Here is a 12,930-nt window from a genome sequence, read left to right as displayed (position 1 = left end):
CTATTTTTGTTCAGGCTTTAACTTTTTCATCTATGTGTCAAATAGACTCCTTTGAAGAGTGTTTATAAAATATATAAATAGAACTATATCATTTTAATAGCAAATAGTTTAGCAGGTTTTATATAAACCAGAATTGAAAGCAATGAGAGAAATGTTTGTTACATCTATTTATATATATTTATATACTCATATATATATACACATGTATAGATATATATACATATAGATGTATATACAAGGGGAGCAAAAGTAGGTTTACAGTCATGAGTGAATAAAACAGAGTTTATTCTAGTGCTATTATTTTTAAATTATTGTTTTATTTGTCTTCTGTAAACCTACTTTTGCCAACCCCCTGTATGTGTGTGTGTATCCTTTATTTTCTCAAGTCCAATAAGGTATTTATATATTCCTGAAATCTATTTTTTTATTTGAAGATAACTGATCAAGTATAAAACATTTTAACCCAAAGAATATTTAGTTGTGAGCTTGTTGGCTCCCAACTGGAAAAATACTTTCATTTCAATATTACCCCTTTGGTCATTTTTAACAGCAGGGGTGTTTATACAACACAGCCATATTTTTTAAATGCTTGCTCCTTATAAATCATAGATGAAAATATTGATTTGATCTTAACATTCTTTAAATTTTCACCATCACAACAGAAACAATGTAGCATATAGATTTCAAATGTTCACTACTTGTGAGATAAAAGAAAAAAAGAAGTAAATAATTTAGAAAATGATATATGCTATAAAAATATGCTAAGCATGCTCTATGTGAATTGTCACATATCCTTCATAAATAAAGGCTGAGAAGAAAGCATTTTAGAGTTGTAGGAACCAAAGCTTATTGGGAAAAATATCCTATGTTGACAAAAATTAAAGATATTGACTAACAAACATATTATAGTGGAACTGTTGTAATTCTTCACAATTGACTATTACTAGTCTCAGGCCCAACTAATGAAGCAAACAAACCAGATGTGCCAGAATTCTGTTGGCTAAAAAAACCGAATTAAATCTCATATGTAAAGAACAGTCATCCATACACAGTGTGTTCTTCTGAGCCATTCACACAGTCTCCAAAAAGACTGGCAAGTTACATACAGTCACGGAAAGTACGATGCCTTTCCCTCTCCATTTAATTTCTTAAAAATTAATACTGCACATAATACTTCCTCATGTGCAAAATCCAGTGTGGCCAATGAACTTGGGCTTTCACCACTGATCATAATCCATCTTGCACTATGATTAGGAACTACAAGCCAAAAATGATTCTGATTACACAACAGTGTTCTTCAATGGTGAGCTAGACCCTAAAGAATTTTACATAGGCATGCAATCTCAGTAGCAGTGATGGGAATGATAGTGAAGAGAATAATTTGTTTCTAAAGTTTCTAAATCAAAGTGTTCTTGATATCTCCAGGACTAAATATGGAAATTGTTGGCAACATTCCCATGATCCAGAAAAATAAAAATACTTGAAAGCATGAGTGTAGTCGTTAATCACACTGCTGGTTACATTCGCTTTCCTACTTTCATATTTCTTTTCTTCCCACTTTTCTTCCCATTTAAATTTACTTTATCATATGACAAATACATTAGCTAATTTGGAAGAATCTGAGTCCTAACCCATCTGTCAATAAAATAATAGTATAAAATGTAGGATCTGTCAATTTGAAGGCATTAGTTTTCCCACTTGGAAATTTTATAGGGCTCTTCTGGAGATTATTCAAAATAATTCATGACAAATAAAATGGTACAATTTGGGTGGTACCATTCATAAATGTCTCAATTTTTAATGAAAAAGAGGTATGCTATGATCATGTGATTTGAAACATCTGACATTGTCAACAACCGTAGGAGACACTTACATCAATGTTGTTCAGGGTGTTGAAATACATCAGATCGTGCAGCCTTTTGAATGCTTGATTTGGGTATTGAAAGTTGAAGGTTGAAAATGGTGATTCAGGGTCATCGAAAATATCAAAATCGGCTACTTCTTTCTCTTCCTGAGTTTCTCTCGGAACACCTAAATATCAGAAGAGTCTCAAATGAGGTCATTGGAAAACTACAAACTATCTCTAAGAGCCAGAGAATAACACATATAAATAGTCATAAACATAACTCTGGGAACCCCCAGTGTGCTCATGTAGTCTTTAGCATATACTGGTGTGTCTCCACCCATATACCCTGGGTGAACATTTCTATGTTTTGCCTGGGCAACGTCCAATTGCCAGTGACTGCAACTCTGTGCCTAAGGGCTTTCTGCCTGTGCCTGCAAGTGGACAGCTGCTTAACTCACTAGAAGCAAGCTGGGAACTTGTATGTAACATCCCACCCCAAGCAGCAGTCCACCAGAGTCTAAGGACTTAGGCTGTAAATACCCAAGTTCCTTGCCTCTTATGCGTGAGGGAAAGAATGGCTCTAGAACATAGGTTCTGTTTCATTTCCTAGGGTTTCCCAGCGGGATCAAGTCCTTGTCCCACAGCCAGCTCACTAACACATCCTTTGTGTCTGCCTTCCTCCCTTCCCTTCATCCTTTCCTTCCCTAGTTCACCCAGATAAACTATTTGCACTTGAATCCTTTGCTAAGCATCCTTTGCTTTTGGGGGGAATCCAAACCAAACATTACTTAATTGTCTTCATGCCACAGAAATCTCCTCTACAGCCTCTCCTTGAGAATTAAGGCACAGAAAATTCTCCAAGTTTCAGGTACTCCACTCACTATTCAAGAACTAGAAATGCCAGTCGATTCTTCTTTCTCTTGTTTTGAAATGTGACTCATAATAATTTCCATCCCTACTGATCCTTCCTCTACCTTTTTCTGCCTTCTAGAAAAAGATCACATTCTTCTCCACAGTCCCCCATTGAGTCTTCCATGACTATTTTTTTCTGGTTTTTCCTTTTATAACTTTATTTTCTGGTCCTAAAATAATATAATTTTTAGGCCTTCAGCATCCTGCCTGTCCATCTCTAGATCTCCTTTTGCTAATCAAGATCTTCCAGGATACTGAAGAGTTTATAGGCTCCTCTGGATGTGGTACAACAGGAGGACTTGCTTTGAACTTGACCTTTTTTTCCCTATAAAATAAACCATAGCACCATGAAATTATCAGCCACGTTGTACGGCTAGATTACATTCATCTTGTGGTCATCTGAAATGCCGAGAACATTTGCATAATTCATTCCAAAATAAGAGCTCCCTTAAATAGTGATATTCAAAATACTTACCAACCCTTATGATTAGGGTTCCAACCAATCCAAACATAAATAATCAGAGGTTTTGGAGTAAAGCCCCAGAAATTTTTACTGAGCTCGTTGTTAAACCTTTAGTTTCTAAACTGTGAAGAACCCAGGTGATCTTGAAGTGAGAAAGATGGGGAGTTCTGGGGGGTCTCAGGATAGTAGCTATTTGGCAAGGTATGGGAAGCATTCAAAATTGTCAGAGCTGGCACAGTACATGTGAAGCAGCCTAATTTCAGTGTTGCTCCTGACCAGACTTCTACTTTAGAGAATACAATTCATCCCTAGCGTACCTGGAGCCTTGTACTTCCTGAAGTTGATGTTGGCCAGAACAAAGTGGATGATCGTGGGGCAGTCTTTCTCCACATCAGTGTTCTTGGGTTTAAAGACATAGCACTCTTTTAGTCCTTCTCGATCAAACACATAAGGATCAATCTTCGGAAAGGGTAGCTTGTTCATTTTTGCCCACTTTTCTGCAAGGAGAAGTTCCTACGGAAGAGAGGGGAAGACACATTGAGGAATTTTCAGTCTGCGGTTGTTCAGCTGGCCTGGGCACGTCATTCCATACTGACCAGGTGTGTGCTATGTGCTAGCAATATGCTTCTTGCCAAGATGAACAATGACCCTGTTCTCAAGGAGCTCAAAAAAATTAAAAGTGCTCTATGATCAAACTCAGATTATGTTAAGTCTTAGTTCAAAAGTAGCTCCATAGGAGAGACTGGAAAATTGATTAATAAATTGAACTGAATAAAATCATAGAGATGCAATTGCTACAGGAAAAATTACTATGGGTTCTGGGCATTTATAAGTCATGTAAAAAACTTTTTAACCCTCAGGAGTCAAAGAATCTGATGAAGCAGAATGAGGATACTCTGTTACTAACTTTCTACATATATCATCTCCACACAACTTATTATAGTTGATAAATTGTATGTGTGCAAAAACCTTTTACTGGGAATCAGCTTGTTTTTTTTTCTTTTGCCTCTGTTTATGAAAAGAAGTTGAGCTTCTGGCCTCAGCGTGTTATTATTACACACGCCGTGGCCACGAGTAGGCCGTAGGGAGAGCGTGGCAGGTTGTGTGATCGTTTTCACGTATGAGCTGCCAGAACGATCGGCCACGTGGGACAGAGCCACAGCAGCTGACTGGCAGCTGCGGATGTGTGACGTGACCAAGAAATACGTGTTTTCTGTCAGCTTCTGAGATTTTCAGTTTGTTTCTGCAGCGAGGCTGACTAAGGCTATGAGCAAGCACACACATACACACACACGTTTAAATGGGAGGCACTAAATCGAGATGGAGAGATGCAGTGAACAGAGCTCTCGTTTCTACTTACATGCGTCTTAAAGGAAGTGGGAGAAATAGGAAATAGACTCCAGGCCAGACTGCCCAACTTAAAGAACGAGCTATGGGACACATTACTTATTATTTCCTACACTCAATACCTCCAGTATAAAATAAGAATGGTAATAATAATACATGTCTTGTAAGACTGTTATCAGAATTATTTGGGGGATGAAATATGCAGTGAAACTTGCCTAATGGCACCTTGGGGATCATAAGTGATGACAGCCAACCAACCAACCAACCAAACAAACAAATGAACAGGTCAGGCTGTTTGTTCCCTACACCTGAAACTGTGGCTCCCAAGGCCCCTCGCACCTGCTTCTCACCTGTTCTTGGTTTCACAGCATCTCAAATTTTACATCACTGTAAAATAAAGTTGATGCTGTTTTCTGTCTCAGGATTCTGTAAGGATTAAACAAGGCAGTGTATTTTCAAAACTTCAGTATTTCTATTTAAGAAAAGAAGCACTTTAGAAGAGCATCTAAAATTTAGAGGACAAATGCCTTTTCATTGAATTTCTACTGTTCTCGATGCTTCTGAGATGTCATGAATCTCAAGTCAATCCGTTCTCTCTCAAAGCCATTTACAAAGAAATACAAGTATGGGAGAACAAATGATTTAATGGATGTTAAAGCATTTGCTTCATAAACTACTAAGCTAAATACAGATTGGGCAAAAGTAGGTTGACAGTTGTTCTTTTGGAAAAAATACAGTCATTAAATTCTAATACAAGAATAAACTCCATGTTTTATAAACTGACTTTTACCTACCCCCGAATGATTCTACTTCACTGAAAATCCCATATACATATAAATACTTTCTTGTCTGCAACTTGAGAAGACTTTTATCACTAACTCCTTTCCCCTCCCTGCTCAGTTGAATTATTCAGCTTGCTGTTTCTTGTCTAGCACGATTCACAATTATTCATTCGAGACTATTCAACCTCAAAATAAAACCAAAAGTTTACACTGTGAATCAATTGCGTGCGAAGAGGGAGAGAGAAGACCTTGCCTGTGTTTACAAACATGACTCAGCCGCATGACCAATGACCTGTGACTGTGTGGAGAAAGAGGAAAAGGGAATGGTATGAGGTAAAGGATCCTGCTATTTTTAGAGAGATATTTGATGCCGGAATGGGGAAGTGGTGGACACTTTCCCTTTCCTTATGGGATCCGGATGTGGAAGAGATTTTCCACCGGTGATGATAACGACAGTGATTGCAAGATGGAAAAACCGCGTCTCAATTCTCTGCTTGTAAAGACAGAGAAATAATGACACAGACTGAGCAGAGCAGAAGAGTTTGAAGAGCACTGGAAAAGAAGGCAGTGAGCAAAGAAATTGCAGCTCCAGAAATCGCAGCAGCGTGCCAATACTGAGTCCTAGCATAACTCTTCCTTTTGGCTGTTGTTGGACACCCCAGATCCTCCAGATTTCCATGGACTAATGCATGGAAAATTTAGAGAGGCCTAGCTGAAATAATTTTCTGTGCAGACAATTGGATAGTATCCTTCAAAGTGATACTTGCCAAATGTTTATTGCTCATTTTAGTACTGAGACTTCCTGAAAGACAGGGACAATCTAAATAACAGAACTAGAGTCAAACTATAATGTGAATGGCATATTTTTATTTTACCTGTTTATATATGTAAAACAATGTAGTTATAAGTATATAAGTCTATTACATCTACTATAAATTATTTTTTCTTTATGAGAAAAGAGGGTTGTTTCTGTACAAACCTAGGATATGTGCTTTCTAAGATGTTTCTCAACATTTAAAAGCAATTTTCAGATTGAGGAGAGGTACAGAATATAATATGCAAATCAATCTAAAGAATCTTTAGAAATTATTGGAGCAACTAATATAAGATAAAACAAATAGAAACTGTATTTTAGAATTCATTATTTTGTGTTTTGGACCATCCCCATTTCCAACAGAAGCATCCTGGTATTAAGATCCAGGAGCTTTATAATGCAGTGGGCATGAAAATAATTCTCTATATCTAATAGTGTACAGAATTTATGTAGCATTTTGCCATTCGTGTGAATTGTTATTCACTAAGAGGTTCCTATAAATTCACAAAAATACATAGGAAAGAAGTAGTGTTGAGGGCATCTATTCATCGTGTAACGTTACTTATATCTGTTCCTCAATAACCAGTACAGGTATAGAGGGTTGAGTGTGGAAAAGTGGCCTTCCTAACAGAAACCCCATGCCCTATGCCCCCCTCCTCTGGACTGGGAATGTAACTTATTTGGAAAAGGGTTTTAGTAAATGCGACTAAGTTAAGGGTGTGAAGGTGAGATCATCACGGATTCCTTGGGTGGCCATGAGTCCAATAACAAATGTCCTTCTAAAACAGGATGGGCTTATAAGATACAAACTCAGAGGAGAAGGCAGAAACTGAGGTTGGAGTTATGCAGCCACAAGCCAGGGAAAGCAGGGAGCTTCTTGCTTTTGATTTCTGGCCCCCAGAACTGTGAGAGAACACATTTCTCTTGTTTTAAAAGCCTCACGTATGGTCATTTGTCATGATGTCCCCAGGAAACCAATCCAAGAGGTAAACTGTAAATGCTACAGTGAATAACATGCAGTTCCCTGTATCAGCCATGGAAAACCACAGGTTCTTCTTCTATAATTTGTAGGTTTAAATGGAATTTTTATCTGGGGTAACATATAGGGAGATATAATTAATTTAAATACATTGCTTGTATCATTTGTGAAGACTGACTCATTTCGAATTTTCCCTTCTCTCTTCATTTTCTCCTCTCATTGCTTTCTTTCCCCCTCTCCTTCTGTTTCTCGGAAAACAAATCCATTGTTCTGGCTTCTGGTCATTCAGCACTGCTCACTGAGCTAGATTTATGCCCAATACATGGCAACATAATATGCCAATATCAAATAATTTATGGCGCAATAACTCAAAACTTTTCCTCTCCCTAAAATGTAGTAAGGTAAAGGAGGAAAAAAATCTCCTGTTGCAAACTCTGAATTCTCCCATATTCCTTGCTTGTTTCCCAAAATATTCCAAGGTTTTTCCCCTACATTTGTAATCTGATGATTTTCTAGACTTCAGATGAAGGCCTTGGCTTAAATTCATGACCAACATTACACAGATCTTATTTGAATTCTTGAATGGACCTTAACGGTAAATTAAATTTTCATGACACATATCTAACTTATTACATCGTTAACAAAAAGAAATGACAAAATGAAACACAAACTGCTTTTTAAAAATCAAATAATAAGAGTATTACTATATTTTACTGTGTATAATGTGCGCTTTTTTGCCCAAATTTTTGTTAAAAATTTTCCAAATTTTTGGCCAAAATGTGGGTGCGCATTATACACAGCAAAATACACTATTTGGATACATGAAGCTCTTTATATGTGAACTGTTTATTAGGGTATGTGTCTGCAAGTCTAAAACAACCCCCACAAAACTCCAGCATTGGCACCATCAACATTCAAGGTCAGTTATGACATAGATACAATAAATAAAGCAGTTGCCTTTATCAAAAGCCATGATATTCATCATCTTCTATCTCCCTGACAAGATCTGAACTTTATCTAGACTTATGAAATGCTTATATCAATAACTGTGAAATGAAGTTAATGTTTCTAATATTTTGTCCAAAGTTTATGCTGTTTTATTACAACCAGCATCTATAAGTCATTCTCAAAATAGAAAATTATTCACTATTTAATCACCTTAATAAAATCATATTGCATATATTGAGTTATTACATTGAAATCTTTCCTCTCCTATTAAAGACTTCATGTAGTCTTGTAGATTTTTCATTAATTTTTAAACCTTAGTATATTGTATCTAAAATAAATAATCTACTTTAACATTAACAGTATAGTATTTTCACCAATCTAAACATTATATTTGGGTAATCTTTTAGATCTATGTAGAAATAGGTATTTTTGTAATAACAATCATAACAATGTTCATAAGTTTTAAAGAACATTTTTGATATTCCAAGTGAACCTGAAAAGTTTATTTCTACTGTGAACTTTGTGAAGTTCATTTTTGCAAAAAAAATGTATTACATATAATATAGTGCAATTTTCTTTTTATGTAGCCCCTGAAAATACAATTCACTCTTTCCAGAGTAATAGGCTTCATGCTAAACCAATAACAAAAGGAGACATGTACATATGGAGGAGAGAGGTAGGATAGGAGGAATTGACATAGTAGCCTTACTATACGTCTATGAGAACACACAGCTGGAGATGTCTATTGCAGACACGCAGAGAGAGTAAACACAGGAAGGTCCAGGCACCCAAACAATGTGGTGCTGGTGCTGAGGTAGGAGCTGGGGGCATTAGCTCTTTGATTCCAGGACCACCGGAACTCAACACAGACCCCATGTTCTATAATAACACTGCAGTACAGAAATCATCACAAATGACATTCAAATAGTTAAGAGATTGTGTTGTTACACACCCCATATATTAAAAAAGATTAATGAGTTAAAGTATTTTAAAATATAAAAAGAAACTATCAGTCCACATGGAATTGATCTTGATAAGCAGTCAGAATTTCAAAACGAAAACCAATAGAAGAAATCACTATGTAAATATGTAAAACATTAAAATCATCAGAAATAAAATGGCATCATGTTTGCAAAAATAAGACAATCTTTAATATCTCTTAAATATAAAATAATGCCTATTCATGAATAGCAGCAACACTAATAATCCAATTAAAAGCCATGTTAAAATGTGAATCTACAATAAACTTAACTATTTAATCTTACAAGTAAAGGGTGAAAATGAAGCAAAAATGTGTGTATTTTGCTTTCTGTCACATTGTACATTTTTTAACTTTGTCTTTTAATTTTTTTGTTCATGCCAATAAAGCCATGAAAAACAAGGGTCTGCATCTATAATCTGAATCAGTAATGTAAATCGGAGCAGCTTATTTTTTGGAAAGCAATCTGGAAATATTTCTTAAAATATTTCATAAATTAAAATAAAATATTTCATAAACTAATACACATCTAAGAAAGTAATTAAAAGTGTGAACAAAGATTCATGGGCAAGGATGATCACTGGAGAAAAAAGTGGCAAGATAGCAATATTCTAAAAATTAAAAATAAAGCATTGTTAAATAAATCCTTAAATATTCACAACAGAAATGCTGTGTTGTGTGTACAATTATGTTTAAGTTTTTTAATGGTATGGGGAAAAAAAATCACTGTAAAACTATACGACCCAGGTGCACACACACACACACACACACACACACACACACACACACACACACACGAGACTAAAAGAAAATAACCAAATAGCAGCTGTTGTTTCTGAATAGCAGAAGTATATGATGTATCCTACAGATCTCCAATAATTTTTTACAATGAATACACATTCTTCTTAATTAGAAATAATGAATCAAAATACATTTACAAACTAACAAACTACAATGGTTCTTTTTAGAGGTACAAAGGGATATCCTAAAACCTTCTTCCAACACCAGCTCTTGGAGGTGGTGGAACTTGGATTCAAACATAAAATGATGGCTTTGGCACTTTCCACTCCCACAGGTGAGATGATGAGATGGATGATAGTGACTCCACGCCCAAAACTAGCTCCTGAGCTACTGTCTCAGAGTCATGCCTTGGAAGTCACTGCCCATTGCTGCTCACAGCTCGCCCTGCCCTTGGCTTTCACAGGCACCTGCCCTGACTCAGTGCCTCATGATCCTATGCTTGGATTACAGTAAATCCTCCTTAATTTTAATCTTTTGCTCTCCAGTGTCAAATTAATCATCCTAAAATTCCAATTGCATCAAATCACTTTTTTTTTTTGCTGGAAACCTTTCAGTGAGTTTCTCTTTTGTATCATCTAGTCTTGAATTCCCCCCTAACACCCTCCTCCTGCGGGCTTAACAGCAGTCCCTCTAATTAGATCGCTCCAGGTCCTGCGGTAAGCACGTCTCCCACGACGTGCTCACCGCCAACTCTGGGCCATTTCCACCCTGTTCCATTTAGTTCCTGCTCATCTACTCTGGGACACCCCGATCCATTCTTGGAGAGATTTCCTATAACCTACACACTTATATAAATTTGAATTACTTTTTAGCAGCAAGTTTCTCAATTTCCTTCCAAACGACCATTGTGCATAAAATTCTTTCCCCGCAAAAGCTAAAATGTCAGCTTGGCCTGCCGCACCTGGTGCCCAGCACCCAGCAGAAAGGAGCTCCAATTCAGTGAGTGCACAAAGGAGGGGCCACGGACAGGAAAGCGCATTAGACCTCACTCTAGAGCCGCAGGCTTGGTCCCACTGGACCACTTCTTACCTAGCATTTCCCCAGGTAGGTCGTGGGTGAGGCTTTTTCACCCACTGTCTCATTTAATTTGTGGGTGCAAAGAAGAGATCACTTATCACACCAACCCTTATCTCTTTGGCTGAACACCACTAACCACCTCAAGAAAGATAAAATATGAAAGCATTTTTAAAATAGGAGGCTATATATATATATATATATATATATATATATACACACACATATGTATGTCAGAGAGTTATAACCATTATCAGTCTTGAGAGCAGTTTAATCAACAGTAAAATGGAAAGGAAACCAAGGGTCAGACGACCTGTGTTAGCACTGCCTTTTAGATTTGCGATTCTGTTTCTTAATCTATCAAACATGGATAACTCCATCACTCTTACGGTATTTTACTCAATCACCCACGAAAGTTTTTTATATGTATTTTGGCTGGCACTTAGAAGGCAATTAGAGCCAAATAATTCAAACAAAACACACACAGATAGTGCTCTTGTCCCCACAGAGTTCACAGACAGTAGAAGCAACATGTACGTAAATCGATACAGACAATGCGCCATGAAAATGGCTGCATTCGCAGGATTCACCAAGCCTTTCATACTGAAACTGTATCTGTGGAGGTCAAGAAAGACCATGCTTGAGATGAGACAGCTGGAGGTGTTCCAGGTGGAAGGAACAGTTATTGTTTCGGTCTCACCTGGGTGAGACCACAGGGCGGCCCAGGCATCTTTGCGTATTGCCAATCAGAAACTTCTTTTCTCACTGCTTCGCAGAGGCAGACTTTTATTCCCTCCACACCCCTGGCCTCACTGCCTCCATCCTTTAGCCCTCCAAAGATAACCCTGACTCCTAATTCCCATAAAAGTCACAGGCCATCAGATGAGTATTTTCTTCACTTCCCTTCTCCAAGCCTCACAGTGAATCCCCTTCCACGGCTATTATTTTCTTCCTTCCCTCTTGTCCCAATACAGACATTTCCATACTCCTCTCCACCTGCAGTTTTAGATCCCCTCACCCCTGAGACCTGCCCAGGGATGTGACTCTATTACCTGCGCCATCCCTCCCATAACATCAGCAGCGCAAGTCTTTCCTATCAACAACCCACCGCTCCAGTTTTCCTGGTCCCCACATCCTCCTGCAGACACAGTCCATCTCCTTCTTCCCTGGAGATCCTACAGAACTGTCTCCATTCCCATAACGTCCACTCATCCTTCAAATCACAGCAGTAGGATTTATGTGCCCACTGCCCTGTTGAAACTTCTCTTGGCCAGCTCACCAAGAACTGCCTTGTTAAGTGTCTTCAACTGGTTTTTCATAACACTGCACACTTCCTTGGTTTTTGCCCTTTTCTCCTGATATTGTTGTTGAATCTTCACGGTACTGTTTTATTTTCTCTTCCCTTCCCACGGTAGATACTTCCCTTGTGTGGTTTTAATTACCTTTCACCTGTGAACTCCTAACTCTCAACCTAATTTCCTTCCTGAGCTTCTCATACAGTCCTGCTCAGGACTATGAATTTTAATGTGGGTCATGGGAATCACATCTGTGCTTTACAAAATAGTATGCATAATAATGTAGAAAATAAGCTAATGAGAGAAGAGATTGGGGTCAGGAGGGCCAAGACATCCACAAGCATGCAAAAGAATGTGGTAGGTAATGGAACACTACGTAAACTCTTCTTACCTTAAATGGAGGACTAGAGTCGCTTGGCCTTGCAGAAAAGTCAAAGGAGATGATGAGATCGACGCCCCTCTGAGGCCTCAGAATCAAGGGGTAAGGCAGGTTGAACGTGAGGCCGCTGTCCACCACATGGATCTTTTTACTTTTGACATCCAGAGGCTCATATATTTGCTCAAATTCATCAGGATCTTTTCAGAGGAAAAAAGGGAGAATGAATGAAACAATCACTGAACAGTATTTAGAATATAAAAATACTTCTGATATACACTTGTGAGATGGAATTCCATGTGGCTGGGCTTTGGAGACAGAGCTTCTACACTTTAGCCCTGGGTAAATTAATTCCTGCCTTTAACTCTTAGTTG

General features: G+C 37.7%; 1 protein-coding gene across 1 annotated transcript in view; it reads right to left on the bottom strand.

Annotated features, from left to right (window-relative positions):
* PLA2G4A (phospholipase A2 group IVA) overlaps positions 1-12,930 on the bottom strand; it is a 147,451-nt gene that overhangs the window by 7,144 nt on the left and 127,377 nt on the right. The window contains exons 15-17 of the mRNA XM_037159532.2: positions 12,572-12,756; positions 3,539-3,734; positions 1,874-2,031 (exon numbers count right to left, since the gene is read on the bottom strand). Coding sequence (XP_037015427.1) covers positions 1,874-2,031; positions 3,539-3,734; positions 12,572-12,756 — 539 coding nt within the window. The remainder of the gene's footprint in view (positions 1-1,873; positions 2,032-3,538; positions 3,735-12,571; positions 12,757-12,930) is intronic.

Source organism: Artibeus jamaicensis, unplaced genomic scaffold, assembly GCF_021234435.1.
Source record: "Artibeus jamaicensis isolate MK-2021 breed Jamaican fruit bat unplaced genomic scaffold, CSHL_Jam_final contig_2170, whole genome shotgun sequence".
Classification (NCBI taxonomy): Eukaryota; Metazoa; Chordata; class Mammalia; order Chiroptera; family Phyllostomidae; genus Artibeus; species Artibeus jamaicensis.
This window is presented reverse-complemented; position numbering and strand designations above follow the sequence as displayed.